The following is a 20674-nucleotide window of genomic DNA, read 5'->3' as shown; positions in this document are numbered from 1 at the left end:
GCTTCTGTGCCGCTCTCCTGACCACCTCGTGTTGCTGCTCCAGAGGGACCACGGCCCTCATTGTCACCCCCTGTGCAGACTTCTGGCCACAGGGCCAGGCAGCTTACCCTGGTGTCCTCTCTCTCAAGTCTCCTGAGTTGTCCCCACACCCTGGCTTTCCTGGAACTGTCCAGTGGGCACCCCAGCCCTACTGGTACCCAGTGGGCCACAGGCACCATCCCAACATGCTCCTGGGTGTCTATGAGTCCAGCCATTTCTCAGGCACAGAGCGATGGGCCGCAGTGGGTGGACTTCTCCTGGGCCCTCGCTCCTGGGATTCACTGACCAGATGGGGCGTTCCTCCCAGCGGGCTGGAGGGCTCTGGTGGCCCTGCAGCTGCCCCCTGAAGGCCCAGCCATCTCCACTCCCCTGTCTCTCTCTCTCAGCCTCCCTGTGGCTCCAAGGCCGGCCCTGGAGGTCTGCTATGGGGTCTGTTCCTTCAGGCCCTGTCCTTGGCTCTCCCGCCACGGGGTTCCTCCACTCTGAGTCCTGACCATGGCACCGAAGGCTTCACTCTCACGGGGTCCTTCCTGCTCTGGAAGCACACGACGCCTTCTGGCGGGGCAGCTTCTCCCCGCCCCAGGCCTGCTCCAGGGGGGACCTGGCTGCCGAGGGCTGCACACCACCCCTTTCCTCTGCTCACACCTGGGAAGCCACCCCCAGACCTTCTGGGTTCCAGCAGCCTCTTGGGGTCCCATACCCGCAGCAGGGTTCCTCGGATCTACTTGGGTTCTGGGAACCAAATGGGAAGGGTTGGGGTCTCCACCCCCACTCTCTGCAGGCCGGCATCCCCAGCCGCTCCCAAGGAGTCTTCCTGTTCTGGGTGGGGTCTCAGGGTGCTCCCAGCTTCTGCCCTCATAGCCCAGCCTCACACCAGGTGCCGACCAGCCTGGGCTGCGGCCCTCCCCGGCTCCCTGGGCTTCCCTCCGACTGTGGTTTTACTTCTTTCCTCCTCACGGTCACTTTGTGTGGGCAGACACAAAGCCTGCTCAGCTGAGAGTCTCGCTGACCTGCCCCACCTGGGAGCCTAGACTCCTGCCCAGTCGTGGTCCTGTGCTGTCCCTCTGTCCTGCCCACCTGCTGGAGCCTATGGCTGGCATTCTGTTAAGCTTCAGAAAGCCCTTGCCTCCCAAACTGGGTTTGTTTTGTTTTCTCAACGGTGAGGCAGAAGAACGTCAAGGAATGGCCAGAACTTCCCTGACAGGTTTCCAGATTGGCCACATGTGCAAATGGGGTAGCATCCAGGGATCTGGGGCAGGCAGGGCATTGGCTGCATGCAGAGGGGCCATGAAGGGCAGCAGTATGAGCTGGGAGGCCCCTCTGGACCTCCAGATGGACACACCCACCCCGGCAGGCCTGACGGCCACTGTCTTTACAGCCAGCGTCGGGGTCTGTGTGCAGAGGGGCCAGGACAGTCCCTGCAGCAGAGGACTCGCCCAGCAGAGACAGAGATGGCCTCCCCCACACTGGCCACCAGGCCCCTCAGCCACCATGGAGATGGGAGCCAGCCACCAGCAGACGCCACCGTGCGGGACTCAGGGAGGCGCCCTTCCCCGGGCAGGGTGGGCCTGGCCGCCTGCCCCATCCCAGGGCTGAGGCCTCGGGCTGCCCAAAGGCCCCGACGGGGGGCGGGGGCCGCACCTTCCCCACGGGGCACTCACCCCCGTGTCCCCATGCCCGCGCCCCACAGCCGCACCCGCTTCGTCCACCGCCGGGGTCAGCCTGCTCGGACCCACATCTGCTCCAAGAGACCCAAGCGGCCCAGGATCCGGCGGTGCCGAGCCCGGGCGCCGAGTGAGTGCGGAGCCCTGCCTGGGGCTGGCTCACCCCCCGCGCGGCTCCTTCCTGGGACAGCACCCCACCCTCAGGGGGCAGATCTCAGGGGACAAAACGCAGGGGTGGGGCTCCCAGGCAGACAGGGAGCACTGCTCTCCACCGCCTGACGCTCTGCCTGCCCTCGTGCCACCCCTGCAGGCAGACACAGTGGGCGCGGTCCCCCACCCTGCCCCGGCAGCTCCCATCTCCCCCCACTGACCATGGCTTCTTGGGTCACCCATGATGTCATCATGGACATTGTGACCCCTGCCCTCTGGGTACCTCCCTGCACCATGTCTGCTCAAGGCTGCAGCCTCACACCCCAGCCCCTTCCCTGCACAGAGCTCCTGCCCGGTTGGTAAGGAGGGTGGGAATAAGCTCCCTGCTGGCCCTGCCCCACCCCCAGCCCGGCCCCAGAGGGTGGTGACTCATCCCTCTGGCACACACTGGCCCCCAGGCTCCTGGTCAGGTCTCTGCTGGGCTGAGGTGGGGCCCAGAGAGGCTGCAGTGAACACCCAGGAGCCCTAAGTGGGCTGGGATTGGAAAGGCAGAGTGGGGGCTCCTCAGCAGCACTGACCCACCAATCCCCAGGCTGGGCCCATGAGAGACAGATGGGGAGCAGTGGCAAGGAGGGTCTCCCGCCTCAGCTGAGCCAGCAGGACCAAGATGCAGGTGGGCTACAGATGACCCGAGGGGCAGGGAGAGCCCTGTGTTCCAGGAACCCAGGGCCTCTGACCAGCTGCTTGCCCGCAGACCTCCTGGACAACACAGATGCTACCAGGCCCCCAGTGGCCTCCCCAGAGGGGCCCCCACTGGACGGGGACAAGCAGTCACCCAGCACCGGGCAGGGCCCCTTCTTCTACATCGGAGGCACCAACGGGGCGTCCATGTGAGTGGGACCCGGTGGCCCTGTCTGCCCCACACCCTTACCTCCAGGTCTGCCCCACACTGATGCTGGCAGTCCCCGTGCTGTCCTCCAGGGACCCTCGGCCCGGGGTCACTGCTGCCTCCACCCACAGAATCAGTGCCTACTGCAGGAGCAAAGGCTGGCAGCGCACGCAGGACAGCCGGCGCGAGGACTGCAAGCTCAAGTGGTGTGAGATCAAGTGCCGGGACAGCTACTGCAGCTTCCGGGAAGGTGGGGGGCACCCCAGCGGGGGGCCGGGCCTCTGGGTCCTGCAGCGCTGCCCACATGCCACCCCTCCTTGTCCTGCCAGGCCAGCAGCTGCTCTTCCAGCTCCCCAACAACAAGCTGCTCACGACCAAGATCGGGCTGCTCACTGCCCTGCGGGAGCACGCACGCGCACTGAGCAAGGCCAACAAGGTGCCGCCGTGCGGCCAGGCCAAGTGAGCCCCCGCCTGCTGGGCGTCACCCCGCCCTCAGTGTACCCCTCCTCTGTCATCCACCTGTCCCTGAAAGACCCGGTCCCCCAGACCAGGCGCCCACTGCTCTTCCCACCCGCGGCCCCTCAGGGCAACCCCCACCTGAGACGCCCCCGACCCTCTGGACCTGGCCATCCTCCCACCATCCCCCATGCTCTGGCCACCACGGCCTCCACCCTGCCCTGCCACCCCCAGGAACCTCTGTCCTCCCACACAGCTGCGCAGGTCCCTCAGGCATGACTGCTCACCACCCACCCCTGCCACTCATCCTCCCTGCCCATTCCCCTCTCCGGCCATGTTCCTCCATCTCCTGCCTTCAACCCCACCGCACAGCCACGCCCTCCAGCCAGGAGCCCTCCATCCACTTCCCAGTTCAACATTCATCTAACATGCCCCACCGTCTGCCCCTCGTCACCTGCCTGTCAAGCAGACAGCCAGAGGCGTCCATCCACCATCTGCTCATCCACGACTCATCTTAACATATGTCCAGTGTCCATTTCCCACTCTTCTATCGGCATCCACCTGTGCTCACAGTATCCATCTGTCCAGCAGACCACCTGCCTGCCCCCGTCTACCTCCATAACCAGCCGTCCTCCATCTCTCCAGGCCCCCCATCCATTCTCCACTGTGGAGGTGGTCACTCAGGCCAGGGCCTGTGTCCCTCTCTGCAGATGTGGAAAGGACACGACAGTCACCCTCGAGGAGCCCACGTGGATCAGTCCGGGATGCCTCGGACTACAAAGGTAAGTGCACCCAGTTCTGATCCCGGGCTCACAGCAGGGTGCCACCAGAAGGGATTTGGGCAGGTGGCAGGGCTGGGTGGGCAGGGCCTCCAGCCTCTGCTGCAGAGAGGCCAGTGGTGTGGTGGCCAGAGGCATGCCCTGGCCAGGCAGAGTGCAAAGGCCCTGCAGGGATGCACCAGGTCATCTGGGGCCTAGGTCAGGCCCCCAGAGTACCGCCAAGCCCCAGGGCAGGGGACAGCCCTGCCACGCTCTCTCCACCTCCCTGCTCTCCCAGGGCTCTGAAAATGGAAGATTTTTTCCCAGAGACCTACCGTCTGGACGTCAAGGATGAGAGACAGACCTTCGTCACCCTGTTTGATGGTGAGAGGCTGCAGACAGCCAGATTCAGGGGGACAGCAGCCTGTAGGGGGCAGTGCACGTCCTGGGGGCATGGAGGAGTGGGGGGGGGAAGGCTGGGGAGCTGGGGGGGGGAGGCTGGGGAGCGGGGAGGGTCAAGGCGCTGGAGGGGTGTAGGGGCAGGGCCATGGATGGGGGGCCCTGGTGGGCGGGGTCCAGTGGAGGCAGGGCCTCGGCTGCCTCTCACCACACAGAGCAGGGGGGCCCCTGTCTGGTCAGGCTAAAGGTGAGAAGTGGGGAGCATCATGGCCAGGTCCCAGGGAGGTGACTAGAGCTACAGAGTGGTCAGGGCCATGGCAGGCCCAGGATGGGGTGGGGTGGGGCCAGAGGCTCAGGGGGTGCTCCCTGCAGAAACCCAGATATGGATCTGCAAGCCCACGGCCTCCAACCAGGGCAAGGGCATCTTTCTGATCAGGAGCCAGGAGGAGGTCAACGCCCTGCAGGCCAAGGCCCAGAGCATGGAGGACGACTCCATCTACCGCAAGATGCCCTTTCGGGCACCTCAGGCGCGGGTGGTGCAGAGGTGTGGGCGTGGGCCCCAGGAGGGGCCAGGGTGGGGCTGATTCAGATTAGAGGGTACCTGTGAGGGCTGTGGTCAGCAGGGCTACAGAGCAGTCCCCAGGTACAGGCTCCAGGACCGGGTAGGTGGGGAGGACTTGGCCAGTTGCCCCTCTGCGTCGGCTCCTCTACTCCCCAGCCAGCCGTGGCTTCTCTGCCTCCAGGCAGCCCAGCCCCTCAGCACCCAAGGGGCAGGGTTGGGGGCTGGCCTCAAGAAGGTCCCATGGACCTCAGCCCTGGCCACAACTGCTGTCTGTCATCCCTGCTGTCCAGTCAGCCCTCCTGGGCACTGCTCCCTGCCTCTGGCCTTGAAGACCTGAGCTCCCCTGCTTGGAATGTCCGCTCCCTTCTGCCCCAAGCCACTCACTCTTCATGGCTCTCAGGAGCCCTCCTCCCCGTGCAGGGGCCCAGTCCATCCTGACTCCAGGCTCCTAAAGGAGGCCGTGGCCAAGGTCTGCAGGCCATGCCCTTCCTTCTTCCCAACTCCCCGACCGGCTCAGGCTCAGGAATGCCCCCTGCCCTGGACATGGGCCCAGCCAGAGGCCACTCCCATGACAGGGGAGTGTTGGGAGAAGGCAGGGGGAGTGGGGACGCAGGCCAGGCTGGCAGGGCAACTGAGCCCCAGTGGCCGCATGGGGTGCCCAGGTACATCCAGAACCCGCTGCTGCTGGACGGGAAGAAGTTTGACGTGCGCTCCTACCTGCTCATCGCCTGTGCCATGCCCTACATGGTGTTCTTTGGCCACGGCTATGCCCGCCTCACCCTCAGCCTCTACGACCCCCATTCCAGCGACCTCAGTGGCCACTTGACCAACCAGGTAAGGAGCCCGCGCAGGTGAAGGTCTTCCCTGAGGCATGGGGTGGGACGAGAGAGGAAGGCTCCCGCCCCCAGCCCCCGGCTTGGTCCACCTGGTGTGCTAGAGAAGGGCCTCAGTGGAGGGCTGCAGGGCAGGAGGCCCCTTTGAGAACCCAGGGACTGGCTGGCTGAAGGAGTCTTGGTGGACAAAGGTGTTTGCAGGAGGGTCTCCATAGGCAGGTGCCCAAGGGCCTGGAGCAGCAGGGTCAGGGCCTCCTCAGTGGAGGCGGCCTCCAGGCCCTCTCTTTTCCGCAGTTCATGCAGAAGAAAAGCCCCTTGTACGTGCTGCTGAAGGAGGACACGGTGTGGAGCATGGACCACCTCAACAGCTACATCAACGACAAGTTCAGGAAGGCCAAGGGGCTCCCCCGAGATTGGGTCTTCACCACCTTCACGGTCCGTCCGCAGCTGTATCCACTCCTGCTGTGGGAAGGGAGGGACGCTGAGGTCGGGAGCTGTGCGTGTCCACCTGGGCTGAGCTGGGCGTGAGGCTGGTCGTGGGCCTGGGCCTGTGAGCACTGAAGCTCTGTCTGCATGTGTTCCGAGTGATGCTTCTCAAAGCTGCTAACAGCTGTAGCCTCTGCCCAGCGGCCACCAGCAGCCCAGGCAGAAGAGCCCAATGTGGCCCACCGGCAAGGGTCCCTGCAGGGCCGGTGATGGCAGAACACCTTCAATCACACGACCACAGTGAGAGCTGACGGTTCATGACTCGCAGGGCCACTAGAGGAGGTCACAGGCCGGAGAGGACAGGACTTCCCTGCTTACGGGTCACCTGGGGCAGGGGTCTGTTCTTGGGAGCATTTGTCTACTGGGCACTTCGGAGGAGCCTGGCCACAAGGGCCACAGAGGAGTGGGCGGGAGGCAGGTGAGCACCAGCTCCACAGAAGGACCGGCCTCTCCTTGCTCAGCCTGGGCTGGCCAGAGCGGAGGTCAGCTGCTGCCCGGCTACCACTCCTAGTCAGGGCCCTGTGGACTGTGGAGGTCACCAGTGTGAGGGGACCCCAGTCATTTTCCCCTGCCCCCCAAATGCACATGACTCAGAAGCCACCATTTAAAACGCACAGGGCAGTGGCTCCCACGTCAGACTGCGGTTGCCCACTGTCTGACTCCAACGCTGTCACCCAGAGAGAAATCGGCAGTGGCCCTCCCACCCTGGCAGCCGCTCACCTGCTCTTCTGGGTGTCCCACCTCTGGATGTCCATCCAAGGGTGTCCCTCAGTGGGTGACCTGTGGCCTCCTTCCTAGGTGTCCCTCAGTGGGTGACCTGTGGCCTCCCTCCTAGGTGTCCCTCAGTGGGTGACCTGTGGCCTCCTTCCTAGATGTCCCTCAGTGGGTGACCTGTGGCTCCTTCCTAGGTGTCCCTTAGTGGGTGACCTGTGGCCTCCCTCCTAGGTGTCCCTCAGTGGGTGACCTGTGGCTCCTTCCTAGGTGTCCCTCAGTGGGTGACCTGTGGCCTCCCTCCTAGGTGTCCCTCAGTGGGTGACCTGTGGCTTCCTTCCTAAGTGTCCCTCAGTGGGTCACCTGTGGCCTCCCTCCTAGGTGTCCCCCAGTGGGTGACCTGTGGCTTCCTTCCTAGGTGTCCCTCAGTGGGTGACCTGTGGCCTCCCTCCTAGGTGTCCCTCAGTGGGTGACCTGTGTCCTCCCTCCTAGGTGTCCCTCAGTGGGTGACCTGTGGCCTCCCTCCTAGGTGTCCCTCAGTGGGTGACCTGTGACCTCCCTCCTAGGTGTCCCTCAGTGGGTGACCTGTGACCTCCCTCCTAGGTGTCCCTCAGTGGGTGACCTGTGTCCTCCCTCCTAGGTGTCCCTCAGTGGGTGAACTGTGGCCTCCCTCCTAGGTGTCCCTCAGTGGGTGACCTGTGGCTCCTTCCTAGGTGTCCCTCAGTGGGTGACCTGTGGCTTCCCTCCTAGGTGTCCCTCAGTGGGTGACCTGTGGCTCCTTCCTAGGTGTCCCTCAGTGGGTGACCTGTGGCTTCCCTCCTAGGTGTCCCTCAGTGGGTGACCTGTGGCCTCCCTCCTAGGTGTCCCTCAGTGGGTGACCTGTGACCTCCCTCCTAGGTGTCCCTCAGTGGGTGACCTGTGGCTTCCCTCCTAGGTGTCCCTCAGTGGGTGACCTGTGGCTTCCCTCCTAGGTGTCCCTCAGTGGGTGACCTGTGGCTCCTTCCTAGGTGTCCCTCAGTGGGTGACCTGTGGCCTCCCTCCTAGGTGTCCCTCAGTGGGTGAACTGTGGCCTCCCTCCTAGGTGTCCCTCAGTGGGTGACCTGTGGCTCCTTCCTAGGTGTCCCTCAGTGGGTGACCTGTGGCTCCTTCCTAGGTGTCCCTCAGTGGGTGACCTGTGGCTTCCCTCCTAGGTGTCCCTCAGTGGGTGACCTGTGGCTTCCCTCCTAGGTGTCCCTCAGTGGGTGACCTGTGGCCTCCCTCCTAGGTGTCCCTCAGTGGGTGAACTGTAGCCTCCCTCCTAGGTGTCCCTCAGTGGGTGACCTGTGGCTCCTTTCTAGGTGTCCCTCAGTGGGTGACCTGTGGCTCCTTCCTAGGTGTCCCTCAGTGGGTGACCTGTGGCCTCCCTCCTAGGTGTCCCTCAGTGGGTGACCTGTGGCTCCTTCCTAGGTGTCCCTCAGTGGGTGACCTGTGGCTCCTTCCTAGGTGTCCCTCAGTGGGTGACCTGTGGCTCCTTCCTAGGTGTCCCTCAGTGGGTGACCTGTGCCCTCCTCCTAGGTGTCCCTCAGTGGGTGACCTGTGGCTTCCCTCCTAGGTGTCCCTCAGTGGGTGACCTGTGGCCTCCTTCCTAGGTGTCCCTCAGTGGGTGACCTGTGGCCTCCCTCCTAGGTGTCCCTCAGTGGGTGAACTGTGGCCTCCCTCCTAGGTGTCCCTCAGTGGGTGAACTGTGGCTCCTTCCTAGGTGTCCCTCAGTGGGTGACCTGTGGCTCCTTCCTAGGTGTCCCTCAGTGGGTGACCTGTGGCTTCCCTCCTAGGTGTCCCTCAGTGGGTGACCTGTGGCTCCTTCCTAGGTGTCCCTCAGTGGGTGACCTGTGGCCTCCCTCCTAGGTGTCCCTCAGTGGGTGACCTGTGGCCTCCTTCCTAGGTATCCCTCAGTGGGTGACCTGTGGCTTCCCTCCTAGGTGTCCCTCAGTGGGTGACCTGTGGCTCCTTCCTAGGTGTCCCTCAGTGGGTGACCTGTGGCCTCCCTCCTAGGTGTCCCTCAGTGGGTGACCTGTGGCTTCCTTCCTAGGTGTCCCTCAGTGGGTGACCTGTGACCTCCCTCCTAGGTGTCCCTCAGTGGGTGACCTGTGACCTCCTTCCTAGGTGTCCCTCAGTGGGTGACCTGTGGCCTCCTTCCTAGGTGTCCCTCAGTGGGTGACCTGTGGCCTCCTTCCTAGGTGTCCCTCAGTGGGTGACCTGTGGCCTCCCTCCTAGGTGTCCCTCAGTGGGTGACCTGTGGCCTCCTTCCTAGGTGTCCCTCAGTGGGTGACCTGTGGCTCCTTCCTAGGTGTCCCTCAGTGGGTGACCTGTGGCTCCTTCCTAGGTGTCCCTCAGTGGGTGACCTGTGGCCTCCCTCCTAGGTGTCCCTCAGTGGGTGACCTGTGGCCTCCCTCCTAGGTGTCCCTCAGTGGGTGAATTTTGGCCTCCCTCCTAGGTGTCCCTCAGTGGGTGACCTGTGGCTCCTTCCTAGGTGTCCCTCAGTGGGTGACCTGTGGCTTCCCTCCTAGGTGTCCCTCAGTGGGTGACCTGTGGCTCCTTCCTAGGTGTCCCTCAGTGGGTGACCTGTGGCCTCCCTCCTAGGTGTCCCTCAGTGGGTGAACTGTGGCCTCCCTCCTAGGTGTCCCTCAGTGGGTGACCTGTGGCTCCTTCCTAGGTGTCCCTCAGTGGGTGACCTGTGGCTTCCCTCCTAGGTGTCCCTCAGTGGGTAACCTGTGGCTCCTTCCTAGGTGTCCCTCAGTGGGTGACCTGTGGCCTCCCTCCTAGGTGTCCCTCAGTGGGTGACCTGTGGCTTCCTTCCTAAGTGTCCCTCAGTGGGTCACCTGTGGCCTCCCTCCTAGGTGTCCCCCAGTGGGTGACCTGTGGCGTCCTTCCTAGGTGTCCCTCAGTGGGTGACCTGTGGCCTCCCTCCTAGGTGTCCCTCAGTGGGTGACCTGTGTCCTCCCTCCTAGGTGTCCCTCAGTGGGTGACCTGTGGCCTCCCTCCTAGGTGTCCCTCAGTGGGTGACCTGTGACCTCCCTCCTAGGTGTCCCTCAGTGGGTGACCTGTGACCTCCCTCCTAGGTGTCCCTCAGTGGGTGACCTGTGTCCTCCCTCCTAGGTGTCCCTCAGTGGGTGAACTGTGGCCTCCCTCCTAGGTGTCCCTCAGTGGGTGACCTGTGGCTCCTTCCTAGGTGTCCCTCAGTGGGTGACCTGTGGCTTCCCTCCTAGGTGTCCCTCAGTGGGTGACCTGTGGCTCCTTCCTAGGTGTCCCTCAGTGGGTGACCTGTGGCCTCCCTCCTAGGTGTCCCTCAGTGGGTGACCTGTGGCTCCTTCCTAGGTGTCCCTCAGTGGGTGACCTGTGGCCTCCTTCCTAGGTGTCCCTCAGTGGGTGACCTGTGGCCTCCTTCCTAGGTGTCCCTCAGTGGGTGACCTGTGGCCTCCCTCCTAGGTGTCCCTCAGTGGGTGAACTGTGGCCTCCCTCCTAGGTGTCCCTCAGTGGGTGACCTGTGGCTCCTTCCTAGGTGTCCCTCAGTGGGTGACCTGTGGCCTCCCTCCTAGGTGTCCCTCAGTGGGTGAACTGTGGCCTCCCTCCTAGGTGTCCCTCAGTGGGTGACCTGTGGCTCCTTCCTAGGTGTCCCTCAGTGGGTGACCTGTGGCTTCCCTCCTAGGTGTCCCTCAGTGGGTGACCTGTGGCTCCTTCCTAGGTGTCCCTCAGTGGGTGACCTGTGGCCTCCCTCCTAGGTATCCCTCAGTGGGTGACCTGTGGCCTCCTTCCTAGGTGTCCCTCAGTGGGTGACCTGTGGCTTCCCTCCTAGGTGTCCCTCAGTGGGTGACCTGTGGCCTCCTTCCTAGGTGTCCCTCAGTGGGTGACCTGTGGCTTCCCTCCTAGGTGTCCCTCAGTGGGTGACTTGTGGCTCCTTCCTAGGTGTCCCTCAGTGGGTGACCTGTGGCTTCCCTCCTAGGTGTCCCTCAGTGGGTGACCTGTGGCTCCTTCCTAGGTGTCCCTCAGTGGGTGACCTGTGGCCTCCCTCCTAGGTGTCCCTCAGTGGGTGACCTGTGGCCTCCTTCCTAGGTGTCCCTCAGTGGGTGACCTGTGCCTTCCCTCCTAGGTGTCCCTCAGTGGGTGACCTGTGGCCTCCTTCCTAGGTGTCCCTCAGTGGGTGACCTGTGGCCTCCTTCCTAGGTGTCCCTCAGTGGGTGACCTGTGGCCTCCCTCCTAGGTGTCCCTCAGTGGGTGACCTGTGGCCTCCCTCCTAGGTGTCCCTTAGTGGGTGACCTGTGGCCTCCCTCCTAGGTGTCCCTCAGTGGGTTACCTGTGGCCTCCTTCCTAGGTGTCCCTCAGTGGGTGACCTGTGGCCTCCCTCCTAGGTGTCCCTCAGTGGGTGACCTGTAGCCTCCTTCCAGGGGTCCCTCCGTGGGCCGCTCGTGGCTTCCCTCCTAGGTTCTCCACCTTGCTGCACACCTGCTGTGTTCCCTCTCTGGCATCCTAGTGTGAGTGGACCTCGGTTGTCCACTGAGCCCAGGCCGCTATACTCTGTAATTGCCGTCCTGAGTCAGTGTGGTCCAGACACAGATGCATTTCTTCTGTATGTCCTAGGAAGGAGCTGTGGACCCAAGGGTGACTTGTTCACTTTGGGGGACAGTCCCACAGTGACTGCAGTGTTGTACATTCCCAGCAGCAGCTTGGGAGGCTCCAGCTTCTGCATCCCTCACCCTCAGCTGCTGCTGTTCTTTCTGTTTTTAACAGTCTGCTGTGTTCCTGCTGGGTCTCACATGGCACTGATTGCATTTCCCTAGTGACAATGACCTTGAGCATCTTCTGTGCTCACTGGCTCCCTTCTCTGGGGAGATGTCTTTGGAGCCTCTCTGGGTTCTCTGTTCAGCTGAGACACTTCTTAAGTTGTTTTGAATACCAGAATCTTGCCACGTACATGATCCGAAAATATTTTCTCTCATTTTGTTGTCTTCACTTTTTGGATAATGTCCTTGTTCATAAAAGCATTTAGTTTTTGCTTTGTTTGGTGCTGGGAATTGAACTCAGCACAAGTTGCGTGCCGAGCACACACTGTACCATTGCCTGACACTGAATAAAGTCTAAAAACTTTTACTTTTTAAATATTTATTGTGGTACTGAGGATTGAACCCAGGGGCACTTTACTGTTGAGTGGCATTTTTTAAATTACTTTTATTTTGAGACAGGGTCTCATTAATTTGCAGAAGCAGGATTATAGGTGTGCGTCACAAGGCCTGGTCAAAAGCTTTTAATTTTGATCGAGGTCCATTTTATCTATTTTTTCTTATGGTTCTTCATGTTTTGGATGTCATATCTAAAAAACTATTTCCAGGTTTGGGTGCAACTCAGCAGTAGAGCACTTACCTACATAGGGTGCTTGGTTTGATCCCCAGAAACCACAATGAACAAAAATCATCAAATTTTTGTTTTCCCTAAAGGTAATGCAGTCTTCCCCATTTTCTGGATAACTGATTTTGTGCACAGTGGGAGGTAGGGATCCAGCTCCTCTGCTGGTGTGTGGCTTCCAGTTCTCCCTGTGCCCTGTTGAACAGACTGTCCGCCCCTCACTGAGTGGTCTTTGTGTGGGCTCCCTTCTGGACTCTCAGCTCTGTTGATGCATGCACGTGACTGTCCTTAGGCCAGCACCACACCTGCAGCTCTGCTGTGAGTCTTGGAATCAGGAGTGTGAACCTTTCCATGTTGGTCTTCTTCAAGATCGTTTTGGCTTTTCTGGGGTCCCTTGCGATTCCATATGAATTTAAGGATTCGTTTTACCTTCCTGGGAGGCAGTCCATTGAAGTTGGAAGAGGGGTTACATTGAGTCTATAGATCACTTTGGGTAGCACTGACACCATAACAATATTTAGCTTTCCAACCCATGAACATGGGAGGTCTTTCTACATTAGCTCTGGCGATGTTCCATAGTTTTCAGCGTACCAGTCTTTCACCTTCATAAATATTGATCATAGCCATGTTATTCTTTTGGATGACATTGTGAATGGAATTACTGTCTTAATATCTTCTTTGGATTGTCAAATTGATAGTGTGTGTGCATATTGACCTTGTATACTGCGACTTTGCTGAATTTATGAGCTCTAATTTTGTATGTGGATTTTTAGGATTGATACATATTATGTATATAGGATCATGTCACCTGAGAATGGAGAGAGTCTTATTCTTTCAAATCTGGATGAATTTTGCCTCTTTCTGCCTAACAGTCCCAGTACCCACTGGCCTCCTTGTCTTGCTCCTGAGCTGGGTCATGCCGGGTTCCTTTCTTCCCCTCGTTTGCTCAGTGGTTTTATCATGGAAGGTGTTGAATGATGCCGTCGCTTTTCCTGATTGATTGGGTGTAGTTTCCCCTCACTCAGTGTGTTGCATTGCGCTGTTAGCCTTTCTGTGCTGAAATACTCTTTCTGGGGTAAATCCCACTTGAGAGTGGGATGTAATCATTTAAATATGCTACTAGACTTTGTTTGCTAGTTTTTATTGAGAATTTTGTCTTTATGCTCATCAATAATATTGGTCTGAAGTTTTCTTGTCTTCTGGTTTTGATGCAGAGCATATTAGTCAGCTTTCTGTTCCTATAACAGACACTGAGCTTTCTTGTGGCTTACAGTTTTAGAGGTTTCGGTTCATGATCAGTTGGACCTTGTTTGGGGTTGGTTAATTTCAACTAATTTGTCTTTGAATACAGTCTATTAAAGACAACCTACCGCAGTTTTTTAAAAAATGCATTCTGCCAACTCATTTGAGATTCTAACCCATTATATAATTATCAATAAGGTAGGATTTACATTTCTTTTTTCATACTCGGGATTGAACCCAGGGGCACTTTACCATTGAGCTACAACCCTGGCCTTTTCTATTTTTTTATTTTGAGACATCCCAGGCTGACCTCAAACTTGCCATCCTCCTGCCTCAGTCTCCCAAGTCCCTAGAATGACAGGTGGGGCCCACTGCTCACAGCTCACTGCTCTTCCGGGACTCCCACTCTGCATGTGTCTGCTTGATGATGGTGTCCACACCCAAGTATCTCCTTTTTTTGTGTGTGTGGTGCTGGATTGCGCCCAGGGTTTGTGTACGCTAGGCCAGCACTCTACCAGCTGAGCTATCTCCTTAGAGACCTACCACAACCAAGTCTCCAAGGCTTTGTTTTTCTTCGTCATTCTTTCTTTTCCTCAGACTGGCTAATTTAAATTAAAAAATTTGAGACTGGGGCCAGCCTGCACAACTTAAGAGAGACCTTAGCCCCAATCTCATGGGCTCAAGTGTGGCTGGGGCTACAGAAGCAGGCACCACCCCCAGCACCAGTGGACCTTTCATTTTAGTCACTTGTCCACTCTAGAAGTTCTGCTTGCCTTCCTCTGTCAGTGAGATTTGTTCCACTATGTCCACAAATGGGAGAGATTTTCCAAGGCTACTGCTGAGCTGGGAAACAGGAAGTGAAACTAATGAGGCGAGTCTGAATACTAGAGAGCTCCCCATTCTTAAAAAATATTTTTGGCTGTAGGATGGACATAATATTTTATTTTTTTAATGTGGTGTTGAGAATCGAACCCAGTGCCTCACACATGCTAGGCAAATGCTCTGCCACTAAGCCCCAGCCCAGTCCAGAGCTCTGTGTCCTTGCCAAGATTCTGCCCGTCCCACTGGTTGTCTTGTCCTGCTGTGAGTGAGTTGTTCAAGGACAGAGATTTCCTGCTCCCTTCACCCTTGAACCCTCCCGCCACACAGGAGGAAGTCCGTGGGTTTGCTGAGTGAGTTTCTGGCTGTAGGCCCGTGACTCTCAGAGGATGGTGTGGGTCGCGGAGCAGGTACAGGTGGGAGTGTGACTGACAGCTCAGGCTTGGGAGAGGTCACCAGGACTCACAGGCCAAAGACTGTGATCCTCCCTGCTTGACCCACAGAAGCGGATGCAGCAGATCATGGCCCACTGCTTCCTGGCAGTCAAGTCAAAGCTGGAGTGTAAGCTGGGGTACTTCGACCTCATTGGCTGTGACTTCCTGATTGATGAGAACTTCAAGGTGCTGTCCTGAGGGATGAGGTTTGATTGGCAGGTGCAAGGAGGCACAGTCCCTCTGTTCCCCTGACCACACCACAGGCCCGTGGGTGCACTCTGCAGTCAGACCCACCCTGCCTGTTCCCAGCCCCAGGGTGGTGTATCCCTAAGGCTCCGCTCCTACTGCAGCTGGGGCAGATCCATACCCCTCCTCAGGGCAGCCCTGGACAGAGACCCTCAGACTGCCAAGGGGTCAGACCCATGGTCAAACAAGGGGATGGAGGTTACAGGGGGAAAAGCAATCTGCCCAGAGTCACTTGGCTTCATGGGAACCAGGGCCCCAGCCTCCTGCTGCTTCAGCGGTCTGCAGGTGGGTGGGTGAGGGGGAGGGGGAGTTGGGATGTTCACCAGTGTCCTGCCCAGGTGTGGCTACTGGAAATGAACTCCAACCCTGCCCTGCACACCAACTGTGAAGTCCTGAAGGGGGTGATCCCTGGTGTGGTCATGGAGACCTTGGGTGAGCCCTCAGCATCCCAACCCCACAACTATGTGGAAGGAACCCTCTCCCGGCCTGCCCAGTACTGTGTCCTGTCCGACCCTCTCCCAAGTTCAGATCCCACAAATCTAGCTCTCCAGCAGGCCCAGACCCTGCATCACGCCCAACCTCCCTGCTAAGGTTGTCCCCCCACACCTCACCCCGAGCTGGGTCCCCCCCTTCCCGGCCCCCTCTCCTCCCCTGCCCCCAGAACCCCAGGCAAGTTCTGGGGAGGCTGGACCTCCTTTCCACCCGCGCCAAAGCCCCACTCTTCCCCTCCTCCCCCAGACCTGGCGCTGGAGACCTTCCACAAGAGCTTACGGAGTCAGAGGATGATGCCCCTGCTGTCGCAGCGCCGCTTCGTGCTCCTGCACAACGGCGAGGCGGACCTGTGGCCGCGCCTGGGGGGCTCGCGCACCTTCCCCCGCCGGCCACCACCGCCCCGGCCAATCTGCGAGGCCGCGTCCTCCGCGCCCCCCGCGCCGCGCGCCGCAGACAGGCCAGGCGCGCGCAGGCCCGCGCCTCCCCGGGGCGCGCCCGGACGGCCCCTCTCCGCCCCGCGCCGTCCCCGGCCGCCCGGCCTCGGCGCGGGCTCTGCCGGCACCCAAGGCGAGGAGACCGCGGCCCCCGGCCCCGAGCGGCCGCGCGTGGACAGCAGGGACCCGGCGCGGGAGCCCTCCCCGGAGCCGCCGGAGGAGGAGCGCCAGGAGCGGAGGAGCGCGAGCCACCGCGGCTCCTAGACCTCGGCACCCGCGCCCGGCGGCCCCAGCGCGCGGCCGCGCCCTCTGGGGACCTATAAAGGCTACTTTGTGACAAACGCGGCCTCCACAGAGGGTCTGGCGGGCCACCGCCCCGGCCCGCGAGCCGACCCACCCGGGCGACCCGCGTCCTTCCCTCCGCCCACCAACCCGACTCCACCGCGGTCCTTAGGGCCAGGTGGGGGCTGCGGGAAGGAGGTGTGCCGCCCCCACGATGCCGGCCTGTCCTCCCTCATGGCGCAGCCCACCGGCTCCTGATCTCCGGCCCAGAGCCCTGGGCTCCTCATCCCCCAGGACCGGCCTGCAGCCCTCATGAGCCCCAACTCCAGCCTGGCACTGGGATCGCCACAGTGAGGTTTCTCCAGGAAAGGTCTGGATCCCCGTGGACTCTTCGGAACCCCTCTGGATTGCTCTTCTGGGGCTGCCCATGGCTCGCCCGGACCCTGCCCAGCACGGCTTTTATCTGGGCCTTGGACACCAGGCAAGGGCACTCTCCATAGCCCCACAGCCCCCCTTCCCCACAGAGGCCCAGAACTTGGAGGTGAAGGGCCCAGGGCTTTTGGGTAGTGGTCCCTGAAGAATGTGGGGTCAGCACTGGCCAGGCCCCAGCAATCCTGAGGCCGCCCACACCCCTCCCTGAGGGCCTGGGATTTGAGGAGAGAACTCCAGCACTCTGGGCCCTGAGGGTCTAGGCCCTCCACCCAGTGGCCAAGGCATTACCTTACCGTTGTAGGAGGGTCCCCTCTCCAGGGGTCCTGCAGGTCCCCAGCTTGCACACACTTCTGCTTGTGCTGCCCCAACTCCAAGTGGTCATGGCCAGGCATCAAATCCTCCTGAGCTGCCCCACTGCTGACCTTCCCTTGTCCAACAGCAGAGCCAGCTCCATCCCAAATGCAGAGTGGCTGCTTTCTCTCTGTCTGCATTGGAAGCATCTGAGGGGGCCAGAGAACCTGTCTTGGGGTGCTGGCTCCCTACCCCTTGCAGGCAGGGCTGTTGCCATCCAGGGATGCAATTCCATGTCACCAATAGAGGGCGCTGTCTGCCACTGTTTCTGGCCAGCATACACAGGGACCGGTGCAGTAGGCAGCCAGGAATAGACAGGGACAGGGGCTCAAAGAGGTAAAGTGAAACACCCCCCCCCCCATCACAGAGCCCCTGGTGGTGGAGACCCTGGGGGGGGGTACACCTGTGGTTAGCCCATGCCACAGCTCCCATACACACTGCCTGCCCTGTCCTGGGTGCTCTTTCCAACCCTAACCCAAGTCCAGTCACCCTGCTGCTGTGGCCCACAGCCTGGAGTCCCACCTGCTAGGCAAGAGCACACAAGTTTCCTGTGGGAAGGGCCCAACTCTGGAGTCCACCAAGGCCAGGGAGGGGCAAAGACCCTTTGAGGCCACACTGCCATAGCTCCTGGCTACTGCAGCCATGTCACCTTAGGGTCACCTCTTGCTCTCCCTCTGCTCTTGTCACTGAAACCCCTGAGCCTGGGTGCCTGATAGGCCTCTTGCCCACTCTAGCGCCAGCCCAAGTTGGGGTTCTGCTCCACGGTGGCCTCGCTGCTGTCACAGAACACTGCGGCACTCCTCACCTGCCACAGTGGGCTGTGGACCTCAGGTTCAGGGCCCTCTTCCTGATGGAGCTCCCCACAGGCCAGGACTGTATCTGGCAGCCCTGAGGGCCCAGATGTCAATAAAGGATGTGTCCTGAGACTCCCGGCTCCTCATTCGCTCCACAGGAATGACAGCCACGTCCCGCCCCACGGGCCCTCCCCAGCTCCTCCCAGCCCACACGCGTGCTTTGAGGTGCCCTCTAGTCCAGGACTGCAAGGGGTCCCAGGGAGAGGTGGGCTGCGGAGCACTGAGCCCTGGGTGTCTGGCAGGTGTGAGGTCTTTAATTCAGGCAGAACCAGCAGGGTCAAGGGACCTCACAGACCTGCTGCCGGAGAGGTGACCCTCCCTATCACACTCCCTCTTTCTCCCTCATCCTCTCTCCTCTGCCCACTCCTTTTCCCTCCCTCTCTCTTCCAGGGCTAAATTCTGGGGTCCTGCTGGTGGGCAGGGAATTCAAGAAGTGTCCTCTACCAGCAGAAAGTATAGGGAGTCAAGTGGCCCCCAGGCCTGACCCAGGCTCCCATCCCTGCAGCCCAGGGGCTGACCAGGACAGACCCTCCCAGGGCACACCTGGGGCCTGCCTCAGCCAGGGCTACTGAGCACCTGGTGTCAGCCAGACTAAGGCCTATTGGGGCTGTCTGCTCACCCACCCCTAAGCCCCTTTCCCCTTGGAAATATCTGGTGGGATGGGGGGCAGAGGCCAGAGTCGCCCTGGACCGGAATCACCATTCTGGAGAGCACCCCAGAACTTGGAGCTTCCTGGGAAAATGAGGTGATGGGTGCATGTCTGCCTTCCTGACCAAGGAGGGGGTGAGCAGTGGCTGAGGGCAGCCCCTCAAGAGCGAGCCGTCCTCTGGTAGGGAGGGTGGGCCAGGAAGATGGCCCAGTCCAGGGACAGTGCCTAGCTGACCACGTGGGGGCACATCCCAGCCACGGGGGCTGCCGGGCCCCACCTGCCCTCTAAGGCCCCCCCAGTTGTTCTGAGACTTGGGCTGGGGTAAGGGCTGGTGGCCAGTTCTGTCTAGCAAAAAAGTCTCTTCCCCGTCCTCACCTTAACTCTCTCCATCCAACTGGAAGGACTCTCACCCTGAGTTTGAGGTCCTACCCTGCCTGAATGCAGATCTCAGTGAAGGGAGGTGTCTCTTTGAGAAAGGTGAGTGGGTGGAGCTGGGCTGGCAGGCACCAACTGTGGCCGGAAGCACTTCTGGGAACAGAGATGGCCTCTGGGGCCTTATCTGAGGCTGAACAAAACCTACCAACTGTGGGGCGGCTGGGGAGAGTTGAGGCCAGGGGAGCTGCGGTTTTCCGGAAGAGCTGGAGAGCCTCCTATGGGAGGGGTTGGCCTGGGCCTCCTCTGGGGTGGGGGGGGCAAGCCTGTCCCCAGGCCAACAAGCCTCACCTGCTCTCCACCCCAGCCCCTCTGGGTCTCCATGCGCCTCCAGGCAGCCCTGGGCTCTGCCCCCACACCTGGATCTCACGCAGGTGGTCCCGGGCCAGGCAGGGGCTGAGGGGGGGCGGGGAGTGAGGCCTGCTGAGAGCAGCGGAATCCCCCACCTGCTCTGCACAGACAGCCTTCCGCCCCCACCCCGTGCTGACGTTCATTCGGCCCAGTCGCCCCCACGGGCCGCCCCCCAGGGGTTTCCAGCTGAGTCAGCCCTGTGTAACCTTGGCGGACCTCGGTCCTTTCTGGGGACACCCCCAGAGGTGTCCTGAGGGGAGCAAGGGTGGGGTCCATGGACCTGCAGGGATGCAGTGAGCCCAGAGAGGCCCCCAGTGCCCCTTCCAGCTGTTGCCTGATCGGCCTCAGTCCCCCACCCTGGGGTGAGGGTAGGCTCCTGGCAGCTCCCAGAGCACAGAGAAGGTGCTGGTAAAAATGCTGATGCGGTGTCTTAATAAATGGGTGACCAGAGGTAGATGACCACTGTCCACTCTCCAGCACGTCCCCAGCTGTCCCTGGGCTTCTCAGGTTCTGGGTCCTGTTGTTAGCCACTGCCACCAGTCTAGGCATGCTTTGGCCTCAGTCTTTCCCAGGAGCCTGTGGGCTGGGGGCCTGACACCCCAGACTGCAGGTCACTTATCAGCTGTGGGCTGGGCCCATTGCCCACTGCCACTGGGAGCTGAGGGGGCTGGGGGCAGATGGAGATGGGGAACGCGTGGGGGGCTGAGGGCAGTGGCCAGGTATGCACATGCCCCAAGGTGCTGCTAAGACTGGTCCCCACTGGTCTGCCACTCCCTGGACAGCCTTGCCAAGACATCCCTATCAGATCTCTCCAGTAGCAGCTGCAGCTAGGGCTGCCAGGAGGCTGTGAACATGCTCTGCAGGGTGGGACCAAGTGCCATGCCCTAGAGAGAGGGATCCAAGGACAGGAGAAGGCCCAGCGCCAAGGCAAGCCACCTGGAGGCTGCTTCACATCAGAAGTGCAGGGGTGGAAAGTGACCAAGTCTGAGTCCCTGGGTACAGGGCACAGTGAGGCAAGTCAGGTGGTGGGCGGTGCAGAAACCAGTCTCCACTGGCTTTCAGAGGGGTGGTGGCCCAGAGACCACAGGTCCAGCACGTGGCAGCTCAGTGTGGGCCAGAAAAGCCAGGAGAGGTGGTCTGGCTAAGCACCAAGAAGGCAGGTCCAGTGTGAGCCTCTCCTCCGGGAGCCTCCTGAGCTCTGTGGCCCCTGCCCACTGCCTGTGCCCAGGACTCGAAGAGTCCGAACTGTGCTCCCCCACCCCAGCTGGGAGCTCCTGGGACGGGACTTGGCTGTGCCTTTGAAGCCTGGGAAAGGGACCATGGGTGTGGGTGG

At 60.8% G+C, this 20674-nt stretch overlaps 1 protein-coding gene across 1 annotated transcript; it reads left to right on the top strand.

Annotated features, from left to right (window-relative positions):
* Positions 1 to 1712: 1712 nt before the first annotated feature.
* Ttll10 (tubulin tyrosine ligase like 10) lies at positions 1713 to 16254 on the top strand. Its single transcript, XM_077109790.1, has 12 exons — positions 1713 to 1833; positions 2446 to 2526; positions 2608 to 2743; positions 2874 to 2992; positions 3072 to 3201; positions 4255 to 4340; positions 4728 to 4899; positions 5580 to 5751; positions 6045 to 6185; positions 14888 to 15004; positions 15403 to 15496; positions 15803 to 16254. Exons 1-12 carry the CDS (start codon positions 1713 to 1715, stop codon positions 16252 to 16254), a joined length of 1821 nt encoding a protein of 606 aa, XP_076965905.1.
* The last annotated feature ends 4420 nt before the right edge of the window (positions 16255 to 20674 follow it).

The sequence above is a fragment of the Callospermophilus lateralis genome, chromosome 7 (assembly GCF_048772815.1).
Source record: "Callospermophilus lateralis isolate mCalLat2 chromosome 7, mCalLat2.hap1, whole genome shotgun sequence".
In the NCBI taxonomy this organism is placed as follows: Eukaryota; Metazoa; Chordata; class Mammalia; order Rodentia; family Sciuridae; genus Callospermophilus; species Callospermophilus lateralis.
Note: the sequence above shows the minus strand (reverse complement) of the source record. Positions and strands in the feature narration are given on the sequence as shown.

Coding starts and splice junctions, on each gene's coding strand:
- Ttll10 (XM_077109790.1), top strand. CDS start 1,713: ATGCCCGCGCCCCACAGCCGCACCCGCTTCGTCCACCGCCGGGGTCAG. Junction 1,834..2,445: donor GTGCCGAGCCCGGGCGCCGA/GTGAGTGCGGAG, acceptor ACCAATCCCCAG/GCTGGGCCCATGAGAGACAG. Junction 15,497..15,802: donor TGTGGTCATGGAGACCTTGG/GTGAGCCCTCAG, acceptor CTCCTCCCCCAG/ACCTGGCGCTGGAGACCTTC.